Genomic DNA, 19,574 nt, shown 5'->3' with positions numbered 1-19,574 from the left:
TTTCTCTCAAGGCGTGGCTGGTAGTTTAGAACTGCGGTCCTTTCGGATCACGGCCTACTGTGAAGCCACCGCACCATCAATGGCAAACATCAGGGAGGGGCAGTCTACAACAGGGCACGTGTCAGGTGATGCTTGAGAGGGGCCAGTGACATGTGCCAGGTCACACACCTGTCAAGACACAAGGACCGGGGCATTACACAGAGTGGGTCCCACAGTATGCAAACCAAAGCTGACGTTAACCCCGGTCGGTGGATGAGTGCACACCAGTCCAGCTGTCTAACACATGTGTGAAAGGAGGGCGGAGGAGGGGCAGACTTAGGGCATCCAAAAGCAGAAACACTGGTACTCAACACACCACTAGAAGCTCCGGTGATGCACTAGATTAGGCATCGGGATGTGGCAGTGAGTTTGGTTTTAGGTTTTGGTACATACGTATACACCCACAGAGACAGAAATAAATAGGTGCGCATTGAAGTGAGCAAGAGCCCCGGTGGTGGTGTGGTTACACACTGGGCTAAGATCTGCAGAGTCTGCGGCTCGAAACCACCAGGCACTCCTTCAGGGATGCTCCGAGTCCGCACTGACTGGATGGCAGTGAGTGAGATGCAGGTGTGGGTCAGCTCGGACCAATCTACAGGTGGTCTATGGTGCCCCTCCAGCAATGTCATTAAGCTGGTGTGGATGGAGACTCTGAAAAGCGTCACTGTTGCCTGCCATTACCATGATCGAAGGGGCAGTTGGTGCAAAGTCAGCAGTTTGGAACCCCCAGCCCCTCTTCAGGAGAGAGATGGGGGGTTTCCACTCCCGTGAAGGGTTGACAGCCTTGCAAACCCACAGGGCAGTTCTCCCCTGTCCCCTAGGGTTGTTTGTTACGAGTTGGCATCAACTTGATAGCAGTGAGCTTGACTTCTTATGGGTGTTAAGTCCTAAGATTGCGTGCTCACCAGTGAATGTCAAAGAATGACACAAACACATGAGACAACTCTGCAAGCAGTACACTGCAGCATAGGAGGAGCAGTTACACATTGGGTTGTTAACCCAAGGTCAGCAGTTTGAAGCCACCTGATGCTCTAAGGGAGAAAGAGGCTTTCTCTTCCCATAGAGAGTTAGAGTTTCAGAAACTCACAGAGGCAGTGCTCCCGTTTGAGAGTCACAACAAGTCAGAATTGACCCCATGGCAGTGAGGTTTCTTGGTAGTGCCAGAAAAGAAGCAAGAGCTGAAAATAACACAGTCACAGACTGGGCAAGGGCAGGGGAGGCAGCCTGAAGATGTGGCCCAAACAGGACACTTTGAGCGGCAACATACGATTATCACCCAGATAACAAAATCATGTCTGAGTGCACATGCCACCAAGGAGAAACCTGTCTTCCAGAAGGAATTCCGATCACTCCAGTGGGAGGAGCAAGGCAAACAGGAAGCTCCCATCAGGACACCCAAGATGCCTGGTCAAGTGGTCCTCTGATGGAGGTGAAACTCATGGGAAAGACTTTAAGAGGAAATGACTGACTGTTGTGGTGGTTTGAACACACAAATCCACTGACCCCCACCTTCAGGAGGTGCTGCTTCCTCTCTCTCAAGTGAGGGCCGGACGCAGAAACTTGCTCCCAGAACACCTAGCAGACACCACTGACCAAGGAGCCGGGCCAGGGTGAACACTGCTTTGGCCCTGCACACCCTGTTAGGATGCGATGAAGCCAGTTCGCTTCTGGGCTCTTCCCTGAGGTCACACCACCGATTCCTCTGCGCGAGTCAGGATAGCCCGCACCTGGAACACGGAGAACTAGCACAAGGTGTGCGATAGATCACGGATACATGTAAGAAAGAGGACGAGACAGAGTCGTTTCCAAGGCTACTTATAACAATCACACATGTATTGGGATGCGGTTCCTTGGTTTGGATGTTTGGGGTCACAGTTTCATGGGCCATCTCGGTTTCCTGGCCTAATAATGTGGTTAGTGCCTTTCTTCTACCTCCTAATACATTGCACAACACCTGGGCTCTAGCAGCCTTGCAAGCAGCCATCACCGAGAGCAACCAAAGAGAACCCTGCTGACACAGTGGCTACCTGTTGGGCTGCAAACTGCAGGGTCAGCAGTTCAAAACCTCTTGCAATTCTGTGGGAGAAAGGGCTTTCTACCCCTGTAAAGAGGTAACGAGCGAGTTGGCCTGGCCTGGATGGAGGTGAGTTTCTGAGAGCGACAGAGGACAAAAGAGCAACAGAATGATGATGCCGAATTGCTTCAATAAACGACGACTGCCTTTGCCAAGAGGGCAGAACTAGAGGGTGGCTGCTACCATTACGGAACATTTCGATCACAGGTCCCACAGTAAAGCCTCGCCAAAAGGGGGGGATCCAGAACAGATGTTCAAATTCTCATGGAACTAGACTTTCTGGAGCCACAAAGGTGGAATGACTCCTTAAAACGATTGCCCTCTGGGGGGCTGGCCCCAATCCCAACTACTAAGTGGACACCTGCCCCTCCCCTCAGAAGAATTTATTTCAAAGGACGGCATCGAATCTGCAGCTCTGGGAGAGGGACATATCTGATCAGAGCACATGGGAGCAGATGAAGGGGGAGGAGGAGAGAGTGGAGCACATCCTGGCCCACCAGGCCTTGAGGACAATGTTCCCTATTAGAGCAGCCAGTCCACAGAGAGGACCACATGGCCGGCCCCACTATGAGACATGATGTCCCTCACTGACCCATAGCCCTACAGAGGACAACACCAGAGACACAATGTGGGAATTGCACCCAATCTGATCCTACCACACCGAGGCAAAACACTAAGGGGGTGCAACAGAAAAGCAAGGGAATGGAGCAGCAAGGTCCCCAGGGAATGTTGAAGGTGGACTTTGGGGCCAGGGCATGGTACCCCAACTGACTGGATTGGAAAACACTCCTAAAGGCCAACAAACAATGCTTGAACTATCTACATGCTTTTCTTTCTTGTGTTTTTTTATCATTGGTTTGTTGTTGTTGTTTTGTTGTATATTGTCGCTTGGTTTTGCTCTGTCTTGTTTTTGTGCATGTAATTATCTCCGCAGGTCTGTCTAAATAAGATAGGCTGGATGAACAATCTGGAGGAGAAAACAACGGGACCAACAGTTCTACGGGGACATGGGAGGAAGAGAGGTGGGGGGAAAGGAAGTGATGTTAACAAACCTAGGGACAAGGGAACAAGTGATCCAAATTGGTGGTGAGGTGGGTGTGGGAGGCCTGGTAGGGCATGATTAAGAGTAATCTAACCAAGAGAAATTGCTGAAACCCTGGTGGGGACTGAGAATGATAGTGGGTTAAAGGAAATAGAGGAAAGAGCTGGGAGGCAAAGGGCATTTATAGAGGTCTAGATAAAGACATGTACATGTGCAAATATATTTATATATGATGATAGAGAAATAGATCTATGTGCATATATTTATAGGTTTAGTATTAAGGTAGCAGAAGGACATTGGGCCTCCACTCAAGTACTCCCTCAATGCAAGAATACTTTTGTTCTATTAAATTGACATTCTATGATGCTCACCTCCCTGACACATCCGCTGAAGACAAAGCGGCACATAAGCAAATGTGGTGAAGAAAGCTGATGGTGCTTAAAGGCTTGAAGGTAAACAAGCAGCCATCTAGCTCAGAAGCAACAAAGCCCACATGGAAGAAGCACACCAACCTGTGCGATCACGAGGCGTCAAAGGGATCAGGTATAAGGCATCATCAGAACAAAAAAGCTTATCATAGTGAATGAGGGGGGGAGTGTGGAGTGGAGACCCAAAGCCCATTTGTAGGCCACTGGAGGTCCCCTTACAGAAGGGTCTCTGGGAGGAGACGAGCCAGTCAGGGTACGATATAGCAACGATGAAACATACAACTTTCCTCTAGTTTCTAAAGCTTCCTCCCCCTCTCCCACTATCATGATCCCAATTCTACCTTGCAAGTCTGGCTAGACCAGAGGATATATACTGGCACAGATAGGAACTGGAAACACAGGGAATCCAGGGTGGATGATCCCTTCAGGACCAGTGGTGTGAGTGACGATACTGGGAGGGTAGAGGGAGGATGGGTTGAAAAGGGGGAACCAATTACAAGGATCTATATGTGACCTACTCCCTGGGGGACAGACAACAGAAAAATGGGTGAAGGGAGACGTCGGACAGGGAAAGATATGACAAAATAATAATTTATAAATTATCAAGGCTTCATGAGGGAGGGGGAAAGGAGAGGGAGGGGGTAAATGAGGAGCTGATGTCATGGGGCTTAAGTGGAGAGCAAATGTTTTGAGAATGATGAGGGCAATGAATGTACAGATGTGCTTGACACAGTTGATGTATGTATGGGTTGTGGTAAGAGTTGTATGAGCCCCTAATAAAATTATTAAAAAACAAAACAAACGATTGCCCTGAAACCATCGTAGGGCAAAATAAATAAATAAGTAGATGCTCTGAAGTCTTCTTCAACTCAAAGAACACCTTCACTCCCCTAGGGCAAAGTGCCTGGGGAGAGGATGGTGCTCTCTGAAGCGCTCACGTGATGGGCTAGGAAGCCTGGGGGTGGTGAGTTCACGCCAGTGGTAGAGACACAGGTGGCAAAGGCAGACAAGAGCAGCTCACACAACTCCCACAGCGTGGGCGATGTCACTGAATGGTACACGTACAAACTCTGCAATCGGTGTTCACATGGTGTACGTTCTTGAAAACAGAAGTGTCAGGTCATGGAAAGTGACATCATGACATCCTTCTGGAAGCAAGCGTCCTGGTGAGAGCCAAGTTAGGACTGAGGGTGTGCTCCAGTCTTGACCAAGGTGAACCGGGGAAATACAGCATGATGGGGATGGCCACACTCCCAATCCCAATCTTAACTTAATTTCTGGGGAACTGGCCCCATGGTTGTCAAACTACACACAGACCTGCAGAGAGACTAGGAGTCGCCAGAGCATCCTGGAAGAATAAGGTTGGGAGATTTGCTCCACTAGCTAGTGAGACGTCTTGTAAGACAACATAAGGATGTCCACAGCCTGCAGGAGGACTAGAGCAGCCCCATTTGGTCAGTAACTCGCATTTTCCTGTGCTAAAGTAACATTTACTTGAACGCCACGTTCAAGCTCAGAGAAACACTGTAAGACTAATACAAAGACCTCTTGATTGTCCCCAAGTGTTGCCACCTCACAACACAGCTCCCCCCCACCACACACATACAGTGGGCACCTCCACTTAATAACATGATACTTGATACCTCATCAAGCTGGATAATCCCGAGTACACGAGTACACGTCCTCACACCAGGACCCCCGCCCCCCACAAAGACGCAGGGCTCTACCCAACCAGCAGGCTCTCATTTTGCCAGTGGTCCCAGCTGCATCCCCTGGCCTATCTGCTCCCAATCCCTCTCAGGGATACGTGCTCTCTCCGGTCAGTGTGGCAGTAACATCATCTCCTGTCAACTTTAGTGAAGGGGTCAAGTCTACCCTGTCAATCAGGTCATAGCCAATGAGGCCTCTGTGTGGGCATGGCCTTCTCCTGAGGATTCTGGGAACTCCTGTCTTCCTCCCTGGAGATGGGGCACACACTCTCTTTGCTTCACATTCCTGATGACAAGTCAGATGATGCTTCGCTGATGGAGCCCTGGAGATGGAGGAGCCACGTAGAGACCCACACCAGCACTGAGATGCTTCCACCGCCACTGGATCTTCATGTCTTTCCACCCACTGGCCTGTGATCTTCTTGCATTTGACGTCATTCCCTGTGTTGTGTAAGCCTGAAAAGGAATTTATAGACTGGTAATGGACTTGATCTGGACTGGGCTGTTTTCTAAAAATAGTTACTTTGTAATATCAAGTTCTCTCTTACACATATGTGAGTGTCAATGAATTTGTTTCTCTAGTCTACTGGGACTGACAGTCAGTAGACAGTCAGCGCGTCTCTCCCTGGTCGCTTGGAGACGAGCCTTGGCCACGAACTCCTGTCCGGCACCACAGACACGGTGCTGTGCTGTTTGTTCTCAGTGGGTCCCACTGGGGGCCCTGATACTCACCTGCCTACCGGGCCCAAAATGGTGAGTGTTTTGTCTTCACGTTCGTTCCCTCTTACTTTTCTAGGATCTAATGTCCATTGCGATGGCACGCTGACAAATTCATGATGAAAGGGCTCACTAAGGAAGTCAGGAAGTTGTCGTGCCATGGACAAATGCGCAGGGTAGACTTATTTCATCAGGACAGGGTACAATGTTCTGTCAGGTGTGCTAAGCAATGCCCAGAGGAGCAGACCAGTCCACTGGAAGCTGCAGGCTGGAGACTGGCAGTTCAAGCTCCAGGGGGCGGTCAGTAAGCTAGCTCGCTGCATTGCGTGCCCAGAGGCATTCTACTCCAGTAAGCCTCGGCCCCACTGCCACGGGGCAGCAAGGTCAGCGGCCTCCACGAAGTGCAAAGAGGCACGCGCTCCACCGCCTCCTGTACAAAAGCGCTCATCTCAGCTTGCTCCGTCCGTAGGTTAGGAAGTCCACCGTCCTGTGCCATCCTCTGGCTCCTTCCTGATGCTCTCATGCTGTCACTGTCTTCTGGATCCAGGAGGCTCACTGAGCAACGGTCTCCGGTCCCGAAGACTCATTCCACTTCGAGCTCTTGCTGGTGATGAGATTCCCTCCTTCTGCTTCTCAGAGGGCTCATTTTATACACAGAAGCTTGACTCTCCACGGCCACCTGCTCACAATTACTCACAGGTGAGCCCTATCAGTGTTGGCCCCCCCACACCCCTTCGTCAGACGCATGCAGGAAAGGTTGTTGGGTGGGTGTTAGAGACTTTGGCTAGAAGAGCCACGCTATCAGATTCACTGCGCCTGCTGTGTCTGCTAGGTCTGTCCACTGCAAAGTCACCAGCGACCCTGGGCTTACGACTGGAAGACACAAATCTGTCTGGAAGGCAGTACAGCCGGATGCTCCTTAGAAGGGATGGCAGCGAGACTCTATCTCATGGACTTTGGACGTCACGCTGGTAAAGTAGAGGCTCGGCGAAATGGGGGAAAGCTTGCAAGGACAGGAAGCGACGCCGTGGCCGCAGCAGCGGACTCAAGCACAGCAACAACTGTGAGGGTGGCACAGGACCGGTGCTGTTTCATGCTGCTGCGCCCAGAGCCTGACAGCAACGGTCCTCATCGCACGAGCCTCAGCACGCACGGACGCCCTGCCTGCAGCCCGGCACCTGCGAGGGACCACCATCCCTTTTACATCCGTCAGCACTCCTATGCAGGGAAAGGTGGACATGAAGTAAGAAAGGCTGAAGAAGAATCGATGCACCTGAACTGCGGGGCTGGAAAAGCATACTGGAAGTACCACGGAATGGAATGGTAGAAGGCCCAACTCATCTGTCTCGGAAGAAGTACGGCCAGAGTGCTCCGTAGAGGCAAGGATGGTGCGGCCTTCTCTTACCTGCATTGGACACGTTGTCAGCACACACCAGTCCCTGGAGAAGGCCTTGGAAAAGCGGAGGGGCAGCGAACAGCCCTCAGCAAGATGGACTGACACCGTGGCGGCAACGCTGGGCTCGGGCCCAGGAACATTTCCACGGGTGGCGCAGGACTGGCAGGGTTTTGTTCTGTTGTGCCAGGGTCACCAGTGGGTCAGAACTGACTCGATGGCCCCTCACAACAACAGCTGTCGTTTTACTGAAACAACGAGCGTGCTCTTCCCCTCCGTACCTGCCACTTTGGACTCGCGTCTGGCCTCCGGGTTGGCCTGGCAGGCTAGCCCAGGCCGAGAATCAGCCATTGCGTCGAGGGATCCTGGGTTTTCCCGTTGAAGCTTTTTCATTTGCTTCGTGACTTTGACTACAATCCCCCGTCGGACCCCTCTTCTCACTGCCGTTCCTCCTTCCTTTCTTCCTCTCCTGCCCCTGGACTTTCTCCCTGGGCAGATGCTGCTGACTGTTCTAAGGGGTGCCCGGCTCCCTGGCACGGCTGCTCGCCTTGCAGCCTTGCACTCGTGGGCTGAAAGCTGAGTTGCTGCGTTGTGCACTAAGTGGGACTATGAGGCCAACTGACCTTGCTGGCCCCAAGTCTCTATGGTAGACTCCAGATGTCTAGTACGGCTAAGAAGCTTTTGCAATTTGGCTCTCTGTAGGCTCCACTATATTGACGGATATGTTTACAGGAGCACTACGTAGAAATAGATTCATCAAGCCCGTAGAAGTCAATGTTTATATTTATGGGGGTGACCCTGCTCGTCTCCCTCCAGCTGTGCAGTGTGCCCACAGATGACTGAGGTTGTGTATCTAACAGTAGTGCCTTCATTCTGACTCAGAGCAGCCTTGTAGGACAGGGGAGCCGCTCTATAGGAGCAGACAGCTTCATCTTTCTCCCAAGGAGTGGCTGGTGGATGGAACCTCCAACCTTGCAGTCATCAGCCCAACACTGAAGCCATCATGCCACTAGGGCCCCTTGTTTCATAAAAGCAGGAGGCTTCAAAATGCTCATGGAACAATGGCATTCAAAGATCATCGTACAAAATTTAGGTTTTTAATGTGACTGCCTTATTGCGCTCAATATACCATGTTCATGGCCAGGTTCATCCCAAACATAAGCTATTTGGGGAACTCATTTTTTATAGCTAAATAGTATTTCCACTGAAGGAGGCCTGGTAGCATAGCAGCTTATGCATTAGGTTGCTAACCACATGGTCAGCAGTTTGAGTCCACCAGCCACGCAGTGGGAGAAAGGTGAGGCTGTCTGTCCCTGTAAAGATGTTCAGACTCAGAAACCCTAGCGGCCAGTTCCAATCTGTCCTTTAGGGTCACTGACTTGGAATCAACTTGTTGGCAGTGTTTAATATTCCACGGTATGTCTAGGTCACATGCTCCTTAGTCATTTGTCTGTTGACGGGCACCTGGGTCGTGCCCATCTTTTTGCTCTCATGGAAGAAGTAGAGATACGGTCCCACATTTTAAGTTTAAGGAAGTGACAGGAGCGGACTGAGTCAGCACCGTGGAGGGTCTCAAGTTCAGACAAGGGCAGTGTTCATCATGGGACCAGTGGTTGGGTACTCAGGGGTCCACTCGATGACACCAGGACCATCTGTGTGTTTGTTCTGTATGTTGTTCCGTAAGTATGGGCCAGGCCACAATAGAGAAGTTTAAAAGCCGCCCCCCCACACAGCTTTTGCTGGGACAAGTGTGCCCTCACGGGTGAGGCCGGGGTGAGGGACATCTAACTTTACCCAGGTCCCGGTCCACAGCCTGGATGAGACAAAGTGCAAGCACACCTCGAAGTGATCACGTGAAGATGGGTGCTTTCTGAATGCAACTGAGCATTACAGGGCTGGGCCTCGGGAGTTCTAGCCCAGCACCAATGTGCCTAGGCCAGCCAAACACCAATGAAACCCCACCTCACAGGCAGCACTGGGGGCAGACCACACCCTCAGCTGGTCAGGCTCTTCAGAGGAGAGCCCTAGGGCCTGGCTGGCACCTGAGGGGTTGCCGTCCCCTGAGGGCATAGTCCTTGGTAGAACACTTGGTGAGAGTGCTCGCACACAGCACAGTCCCACGGGAGCATTTAGAAAATCACCATCTGCTTTGAGCCCTCTGCCCCCAAGCCCCCAACCTCTGTTTCCCCTCAGCACGGGTGGCATGGGCCCTCTCCAGGCCCCCATCTGCCCCCCTGCATCTCCCACCTAGATGTGCAGCTCCACCCCTTCAGGTCCCCTGCCCACCAGGGTAACTCTGAGCAGTGCAGGGACCTGGCCTAGACCCTAGGAAGAAGAGGGAGGTGGTGATGACGATGGAGGCAGGGCACGTACATAACCAGCAACGTTTAGGAGGATGGAGGACAGGTGTGGCAGGGGGTGGGGAGAGGGGGGAGTATAACAGTCCCTGAAGGGCCAAGTATAAACCAAGGCCAGTCCTGGGCCCCAGGAAACTGCTGGAGGAGGGACTGCAGAGGGACACCTGGGTGCTATGGGTTTTACCTGCCTTCCATTCTGGCCATACCTGTCCCCCCACTGGGGACATCAGCCTATCCTGGCAGCCATGAGTCTCCCTCCATCCAAGACTCTGGCCCCAACAAGAGGCCCGATGTGGTGCCTTCAGAACCCCATGAGTCATCAGACAGGTGAGCAGCATGCTGCAGCTGCCAAAACCCACCTGAGGAGCTGGTGCCCATGGGGCAACATCTGCAGCCAGGTCACACACTGGCCCCTGTGGCCATCCAGGGTGGCCACTGCCCTCCGCGTCTGCAGGCTCCAGATGTGCACGAGGCCGCCCATAGACCTGGGTCAGACATGAGCAGGCACAGGTCAGTTGGGGCTGGAGGCTCCAGCGGGTCGTTTTTACCCTAGAGGAGAGTTCGGGGGGAGGTTAGCTGAGCATCATCTTCCAGAGGGAGGCTGGGGGACCCCTGGGAGCCTCTAGTCCCAGGCTTAAGGAAGTGTGGGCCTTCAGGTGAGCCCAAGGAAACGGGGTCTCCAGCTTGGCTTCTAGGAGTTGGTTGGGGTGGCAATAATAAACTGGATGGGCTCAGGCTCGCCCGGGGGGTGGGGGTGGGGTTAGCCAGACCCAGTGGCACAGTCGCTGGGCCAGGTAGCACCTATAACAGAGAGGGCATGCTCCCCACCTGGGGTGTGAGGCATGAAGTACACTGAGGTAAGTGGAATCTGGGAGCAGCTGGAGCCCCCTGCCATGGCAGTGCGCTCTGTCTCCTTCTCGCATCTCGGGCTGAGCTCCCAATAGCTACTCACCCTGAAAGGAGGAGTGGATGTCCCTGAGCCGGGATCCCTCTGCAGAAATGCAGCGCGTGGATGGCCGACTGGGTGCCTCGGAGCACAAACTGGGGGTCTGGTGGGGGCAGACTGGGAGTTGCCATGCTGCTTGGAAAAGTGGGCACAGGTGCCTGGGGACAGAGGGAGGACGTGTGAGTGACCTCTCTTGTCCTCCAGGAAGGCCATCTCGGCCACAGAGTGGCCCTCTGCCCCCTCAGGTTACAGGGAAGCCCTCTGCTGGGTGAGCAGTAGGCCCTGGTTGACCTCATGGGGCCCAGTCTTTGCTAGAGCCCGCTTCTTTGGCTGGATGAGCTTACTGGCCACCGCCCTCCCTCAGGCCGCCTCCACTCTGCCCACTTCTGCACTGTTGGCAGGACCCTGGCTACACCCCTGGGTCCCCTCAAACCCCCTTCGGCTCTAGCTACTCCAACACCTGGTCTACCAGCAGCGTAGGCATCTTCCCAAACTGGGCCCAGGCCTAGTTTTCTGGGTTGAGTCCTCCCAGCAGACCCTGTTGTCTGCCCTCTGAGAACCCACTTGGCCTCCCTGGACTGCTGTCCTGAGCCCCGCACCCTGCACCCCACTGTGAGCTCAGAACTGGGCATGGTGGCGTGCTCCCCTGTAAATGCTGAACAGATAGGTAAACAAAGGCTCGGGGTTCTGGGTGGTCCCTGGCCACAACTATGCAGTAACTGTCACTCACTGTAGGCCCCAGGGCTGGACTGTTATCATTTCTATTTCTAATTTCTATGACCACTCGCCCCATAGGAGGTGGCACCCTCTTCATATGGGCAGAAAAGCAGGCATGGTAGGTCCAGGAAGCTGACTCTAAGTCCCCCAGCTGGTGGTGGCTTAGGACTAAGATACCAAGCAGCTGGTATGGTGATGGGTTCCCACTGAGGATAGACAGGGCCAGCCCCTGCCTCAGGAGCCCTGGAGCCAGCAGCCACCCATGGGGCTATCCCAATCTCCTGTCCCATGGTCACCTGGAGTACTTCTCCTAAACCTGCCTAGAGGTCTGCCGGCCAATCTACAGAAAAAGTTGGTGTGACATGCAGCAGGCCAGGCTGTGACTCCTGAGTGGGGTCAATGGCCTGAGGCTAGGGGCCCCTTGGGATGATGGTCTCACCAAGGGAACAGCTCAAAGGGGTCATGCCCCCTCAGTGGCCCATTCGTTGGTGGCATCTGTGAAATTGCCACCATTGTACTGCCTGTGTGCACCAGAACCTATGGCCTATTGGTCTGCAGACTCCAGGCAGTGGCCCTGCCATCGGCTGCATGGTCAGGCCCTCTGCTCTGAGCACCTGTTCTGTGTGGCCCCTGAACAGGATGTGGGCAGAACAAACACCAGCTGCCCCAATTCCTGCTCAGAGCGACCCTGGGGGAGAGTGGAACTGTTTCCTTTGGGGTTCTGAGGCTGTCAATCTTTCAGGGAGCAGGGAGCCTCCTTTCTCCCAGAGGGGCTGGTGGAGTGGAACCACCGACCTTGCATTAGCAGTTCACTGTTCCCCCACTGTGTCACCAGGGCTCCCTGAAGTAGTTAAAACCCAACAGGCCCCAGCTAGCAGGTTTACTCTGTCTCTGAGTGGCCCTAGAGGCGGAGAGGAGGGTCCCCAAAGCCGCCACTCGTACAGGGGCACAGCCTCACCATGCTGCCGGAGCAGTGCTTTTCCACCGTCCTCATGCCGCGACCCTGTCATGCCGTTCCTCGGGTTGTGGTGACCCCCCCCCAACCATAACAGTATTTTCATTGCTACTTCATCACTGCCATTTTGCTACTGTGAGCCCTGTGAAACGGTCATTGGACCCCCAAAGGGGTCACGACCCACAGGTTGAGAACTGCTGCTCTAGGGGTTGACTGGTGAATTCGAACTGCTGACCTTTCTGTTAGCAGCCCAATGCTTAACGCCACCCAGGGCTCCTTGGATCAAATCTCTCTTTTTTCAGAAAGGGGAGCAATTCACCCACTGAGGCAATCCCCAGGGGGCCTCCTTACAACTCTGCTCCTCAATGGTCAGACATGCTCTTCTGGCCCAGTGGAGTCCAGACACCTCATGAGCAAGTGTCCCCGCCATCCTCCTGGTAAGACCCAATTCCTTTTAACAGCCAAGGACACTGCAGGTCCCATGCATGCTATCTGCCAATTCGCCGAGGGAGGAAACACGGGGACACGGGGAGGCTGGCCACCCACTCACGACAACCGGAGACCTGGGGGACAGAGGCAGAGTGAGTGGCTGAGGAGCCAGGCAAGACCCTATGGAGGGAGGCCAATGTGGGAGGGGCTCTAGGCCAAGGCTGAGGCACACCGAGGGTGCAGAAAGAGCGAGTGTGTGTTCTCCCACTGGGTACCTGTCCAGGGAGCCCCTTCAGCTAGACTCACCACCTCCAGGGCCTCCTGCCTCCCTGCCGTGAATACAGGGCAGACATAACCCTTTCTCCCAAGTGGTGGGGGCGGTAGGACTGGGGCAGAAGGCTCTCAGAACCAAAACACTGGGGCCTGCAGGCCAGCAGGCTCTGAGAAGATCCCCCAAGGTCGTGCTCCTGGGAACTCCACTGATACAGACCCAGCTACAGAACTCCACTGATGCAGCCCCCAGGAAGTCACCCCGAGGGGAAGCCTGCAGATTAGTCTCACATACCTCACCCCCTAGTCACCTACACGCATGTGCATGCACACACATATACTCACAGGCCCACACATGCGCACACACACATCAACACATACCTGCACACAAATGCTCACACGCACACTCACACGTGCTCAGTTACACATATATGCACCCACACACGCACATGAAAATCTACACACACACAATCATACACACATGCACACACTCATACCCACACTGACAAGCACTCTCCCTCATACAGGTGCACGCAGATACCTGCACACATTTAATCATATGTGCGCACATACACTCACCAGCACCCATGCATAGGCACACACATGCACGTACATGCAGATGAACACGGGTATACGCACACGAGTGTGCACATACAGGCAGCACAGGCGCCCCGGGCAAGTGCGAGGGAAACCTGGCCCGCACTTGCCACCTGCCTGCAGCCTGGTGGGAGTTTCCAGAGTCTCCCTGCAGCAGGCTGGGCCAGCGCTGATGCAATCAGCCTCTTCACTATTGTTTTCCCACAACCATAGGGAACAAGCCCGTCACGTTACAACCACCAAACTGCTCGGGCCAACATGAGGCAGCAGCAATTAAGGGCTCCATCATTTCAAGCAATTAAAATAAATGCCCGATTTGAAAACTAATTAATTCTAGCTGCATATTTCTCCCATGACAATATCCTACACTTCCTTGATTTATGACATCTAATTATTCTTTATTAATCTAATTGAGCGTAATCGCATTATCCTATCTCCTCTGGCCCCAGGCCCGCCCTGTGCGTAGAGGCTGCAGCCGCCTTGTGCAAGAGGCCCACTAGGCTGTCAGGCGCACCACTGGGCTGCCGGCTGAGTCTCCTCTCAGTGGGGCGCAGCAGCCCCAGAGCACTCTCGGAAATGTCCCAAGCACTAACAGGAGAGGCCATCTGACATGATTGGTTCCCAAAGGTAGCCCAAGAATTCCTGAAGGCCCCTGGCCTAGGCCTGCCCGTGGACAGCGGACGACAGGGCCGTACCCCATCACAGTCAGCGGCAGGAGGGAAGCCTTAGGAGCCCCAGGATGAACAGTCAGCACCCGGTTGCCCTCACCCAGGGTGCCTCTTTGCTCCTTTCAAGGCAGGAATGTACATGCAAATGGCTAGTCCGCTGGCAGAGAGATCTGCCCACAGCCCCTGGGGGCCCAGTCAGCACCTGCAAGATCCCAGTGGTGGGAAATGGGTCAGTTCTTCTTGGGCTGCTGGGAGCTTATACCTTGTCCCTGTGCCCACAGCCACCTAGAGTCCACGAGGCCCCTGCCCTGCTTTTCCTAGGTCCTTCGGCACTGCCGTGCGTGTGTGAGGCTTGGGCTCGGCGCCTGGTACCGTTCACCACCTGGCCTTTCCGTCTCTGGGCACCCTCAGACTCCAGTGTGCATTTGACCAGGACGCAGAATCACGGGGTGCCTGGACATTCCACAGCCACACCGATCCAGTTGAGTACCGAGAGACCTTCCCACCAAAGACAAGGGGAAATGCTAAAGAAAATACTACAAAATCTTTCCCAATGCATCCTGAAGTTGGCAAAACAAAACAACAATGAAGTCTGGAATCGCCAGAGGCCAAACACGAAGAAAGAAAAGTCAAGGTAAGTGAGGTCTCAGCACCTACAACTGCTTCTCCCGGTTTTCTGCGCGCCGTGACCTGGACTTTGGGCTCCGGTGACCTCTGCGACAATGAGAGACAAAGCGCAGGCCCGCCCAGGGAGGGGGACTTAAAAGGGAGCATACTGGTGGCACTGTGGGTTAAGCACTGGGTAGCTTACCACAAGGTCGATGGTTTGAATCCATCGGCCACTCTGCAGGAGGCAAGATGAGGTTGTCTGCTTCCCTCAAACTGATAGCTTCAGAACCCTAGGGAGCAGCTCAGCTGACTCGATGGCAGAGGTGTGGAAAGGAGCCCTAGCCCTAGCCCTGATGGTATGGAGAGGTAGGCACTGGGTTGCTAACCACAGGGTCTGAGGTTCGATCCATCAGCCACTCCAAGGGAGTGAGATGAAGCAAAGATAAGGCAATCTGCCTCCGTGAAGATTAATAGCCTTGGAAACACCGGGAGCAGCTCTCTCTGCTTTGTAGAGTTGCAAGTAGTCGGAACTGGCTTGAGTGTGGTATGAGACTTCAAAGGTGCTTGGGGGAAGGGAATTAAGAAAGAGATCATGGAATTTTCCCACACACGCTTCCTTATAACAGATGTGCGGGTTTATGCTTCAGACCATTATTGTGCCCAGCAACTTGAACCCCGCATTAGCTTGTCCTGCCCTCTGTCTTCTCTTCTTCCTCTTGGAGAATATTCTCCCCGTTTCCATGGGAACACTGGTCTGCCCTCCAGTCTACTGCTTCCTCCCACCCTGGGTTAGCCATCAGTCCCTCCTCCTGTTTTGACTTTTTTCACTCCCCACAGTGGTCTCCTACATCTGTCCTTTGGTGACTGATTCACTTCACGCGCTAGAATGTCCCCCAGTCCTCCGTGCCATGAGGAGTATCAGCCTCACCGCTATTCTTTGGTGGCCACAGTCCATGTCTCCATTCGCCCACCGAGGTGCGCTTAGGCTGCGTCCGTCTTCTTGCTTATGCACAATGACATGGCATGCACTCATGGGCACACCTGTCCAGTCCATGAGCTTTTGAAGCCTTTGTACTTTCATGAAGATGAGGTCCCCAAGGACAAAGGCTCACTCTTAGAGTGAGTCAAAGTTCAGTCTGAGCCCACATATGCCCGCTAGCATCAAGTCGGCCCCCTCAGAGTGCCCTGTGAGGGGTTCCAAGAGTGGCAATCTTTCCAGAGGCAGACACCTCATTTTCCTCTGGAGGAGCAGCGGGGCTCCTACTGCTGGCCCCGGGCAGCAGTCCGACGGCTAATCAGTCTACCCTGCCATCAGCACACCTTCATCGAGCCCACGGCAGCCAATAAGATGACAGCCCTCCCAGGGGTGTGAGGGGCGATACTGGGAGGGCAGAGGGAGGGTGGGTTGGAAAGGGGGAACCGATTACAAGGATCTACATGTGACCTCCTCCCTGGCGGACGGACAACAGAAAAGTGGGTGAAGGGAGACGTCGGACAGGGCAAGATATGACAAAATAATAATTTATAAGTTATCAAGGGCTCATGAGGGGGGGCGGGGAGGAAGGAGAAAAATGGGGCTTAAGTGGAGAGCAAATGCTTTGAGAAGGAGGAGGGCAATGACTGTACAAATGTGCCTGACACAATGGATGGATGCACGGATTGAGAAGGGCTGTAAAGATGACAGTTGTCAGGCAGGTTGTCACCGCTCACGTATGCAAACACCTGGAGGGCCCAAAGCCTCCATCTGTGAAGGTCTTCGTGGAGGGTCTCCACCCAGACCCAGGCCTCCTAGAAGTCAGGGAGGGCAGGCTGAGGGTCAAAACTCAGCAAACACGTGCAAGAGCCCATGGCGCTGCGAGGGAACGGGTTCTCCCTCAGCGCCACCCTGCAGGGCAGGAGCCCCGAGGGTTGTTTCTGAGACCGCAGCTCTTTCGGGGGTAGAAAGCCTTTTGTTGCCCCAGGAGCAGTCAGTGGTTTCAAACTGCAGCCCTTTCGGATCGCCACTCAGCTCGTCACCGTGATGCCAGCAGGGCTAAGGGAACGAAAATTACAAAGGGTGGAGGGGGGGCAGGTATTGAGACTACAACGAGAGAATCTTCTCCAAGCCCAGTGCTGTTGAGTCAGTACAGCCTCCTAGCAGTCTTACAGGACAGAGGGGAACTGCTCCTAGGTTCTCCAAGGGAATGAAAACAGACGGGGGCTGCTGGAGTCAAACCATTAACCTTCTGTTTAGCCACCAAGTACTTACGGTAACCATTGTGCAACCCGGGCGGCCCTCTAGGGACAGCGTAGAACTGCCCCATGGGGACTCTGACGCTATCGGTCTTTACCAAAACAGCAGCCTCTCATCCTTCCCTTGAGCAGTGTCTGCAGAGGTCCACCCGCCGACCTTTCTCGACTAGCAGCCCGAAGCGGGGGCCCACTATGCCACCAAGCCTCTTCCGCAGAGAACAAGGTCTGAGAAGGGCAGTCTGGGTGAGAGCTTCTCGGGGAGAGAGGTCTGCCTGTGCCAAGGGGGCACGCATACCCATACAAAGGAGCCGTCTGGCTGTCTCCACCTGAGCGGAATGAATGAGGCTGGTACCACCCCACCCCACCCCCCACCCCCCGCAGTAAACAACACGGCACTGCGGAGCTCCCCCTAGGGAGGGAGGGCCAGGAATGCCCAACTGAGTCCAACCACGAGAAAGCAAGCGGGCACAGGCAGGGCGTGGGGGACAGTAGCAATCAGCTCAGGAGCTTCCAGAAAAACCAACAAGGAAGACAACCAAAGAGCGTGCCGGGGGCACTGGTAAAGTGGCTGAAAAGACACAAGAAACAAAGGCCATGTAGGAACCTTGACTGGAATAAAAAGGGATGCTTCGGGGGACAGATAAGAACATCTGAATATGAAGGGTAAAGGCCACAGAAGCATTGTTAATTTTCTTGAGAGGGAAAATGGTGACTTTTTGTGGAGAATGTCCTTCTAAGAAAGATGCAAAAGGATTTGGGGTAAAATGCCACAACGCTGGCAATTTATTTCCAAATGTTTCTGAAAATAAAACATTTTTTTAAATCATCTTATTGGGGGCTCACACAACTCTTATCACAATCCATGCATACATCCATTGTATCAAACACGTTTGTTGCCATCATCATTCTCAAACCATTTGCTTTCTACTTGAGCCCTTGATATCAGCTCCTCATTTTCCCCCTCCCTCCCCACTCCCTCTCCCTCATGAACCCTTGATAAATTATTATTATTTTGTCATATAAAACATTTCTCTTTTTTGCCTGAAAATCCACCTACCCACACATTTACAGCTTTCCACTAAGTTAAACTATCTAAAGACACACGAGGCAAGTGTGAGGAAGACGGGTCACACCCTGGACTCAGATCCAGAATATATAAAGAATACATCCATCAATTAAAAAAACAAACAAATACCACAAAGAAAAATGACCAAAAAGACATTTCACAAGAAACATAAATGTCTAACAAACATATGAAAAGATGTTTACCCTAATTAATAATCTTGGGGCTGTTGTCAAATCTACAGTGTATTTATTATAACTATACTATAATTAGATTAGCAAAAAAAAAAACGACACCGTCTGGCCGACGTTGACGAAGATGTGGGACAACTGGAACACCTCGCCTGTGGCAAGGGAAGGCAGGTCAACTGGGAAAGCGCCTGCTCCTATCATGTACATCTGATGATCCAGCAAACCGCTCTCCGGGGAGACACCCTAAGACACCCTCTCGCGTGTGTCAGAATGGGCAAAAACTAGGAGTGGTCCACGTGGTCAGGCAACTGTTGTTATATATAGGTGACGTCTAGTCAGTTCTGACTCATGGCAAGCTCATGTAAACTGTACAAAACACTGCCCAGCCCTGCACCATCCTCGCAATCGCCAGTATACCGGAGCCCTTTGCTGCTGCCACTGTGCTGAGGGTCTGCCTCTTTCCTAGATGACCAAGCATTAATGTCCAAAGTACATGAGAGGAAGTCTCGCGACACTTGCTTTTAAGGAGCATTCTGGCTGTACTTCTCCCGGAACAGATGTGAGTTCATTCTCCTGGCCAGTCGACAGTAGACTAGGATACCTTTGGAACTGGACATGAGTGAACTCCAGTTTCATACAGTAACACCAAGGAAGCTCAAATTCCCAGTTCCCATCAAGACCATAGCTATAGTAACGGTGTATCCCCAAAGGCAAAGCTCAGAAGGTTTAGGGAAAAGCAAAGAATGAAAGCACAGGGAGGAAGTGGGCTTAAGGACATTACTTTATGGGGATTGCAATCAGTGAGATGAAACACAATATATATGAATTTTTGAATGGAAACTGATCTGCTCTGTAGACCTTCACCCCATTCACAGTAAAATGTTGTAAGAAAACTAAGTGATCCTACAGAAAAACTATTCACAACACATATATCTTAAGAATATGTAAATATGGGGCACATCTCATCAGAGCACACGGGAGCCAAAGAAAAGGGGAGGAGAGAGTGGAACACATGCTGGTCCACCAAGCCCTGAGGACGATATTCCTGCTCAGAGCAGCCAATGCACAGAGAGGACCATAGGGCCGGCCCCACCAGGAGACACGACGTCCCTGACTGACCCACAGCATTACAGGGAAC

General features: G+C 52.9%; 1 protein-coding gene across 1 annotated transcript in view; it reads right to left on the bottom strand.

Moving 5' to 3' along the window:
* The window catches only part of GNB1L (G protein subunit beta 1 like), a 63,381-nt gene that overhangs the window by 20,220 nt on the left and 23,587 nt on the right, over positions 1–19,574 (bottom strand). Inside the window, exons 2-3 of the mRNA XM_075534175.1 lie at positions 10,712–10,863; positions 10,119–10,244 (exon numbers count right to left, since the gene is read on the bottom strand). Of these exons, the coding sequence (XP_075390290.1) occupies positions 10,119–10,244; positions 10,712–10,836 (251 nt within the window). The 5' untranslated portion in view covers positions 10,837–10,863. The remainder of the gene's footprint in view (positions 1–10,118; positions 10,245–10,711; positions 10,864–19,574) is intronic.

This window comes from Tenrec ecaudatus, chromosome 16 (genome assembly GCF_050624435.1).
Source record: "Tenrec ecaudatus isolate mTenEca1 chromosome 16, mTenEca1.hap1, whole genome shotgun sequence".
In the NCBI taxonomy this organism is placed as follows: domain Eukaryota; kingdom Metazoa; phylum Chordata; class Mammalia; order Afrosoricida; family Tenrecidae; genus Tenrec; species Tenrec ecaudatus.
The sequence above is the reverse complement of the archived record's forward strand: the minus strand, read 5'-3'. Positions and strand labels throughout refer to the sequence as shown.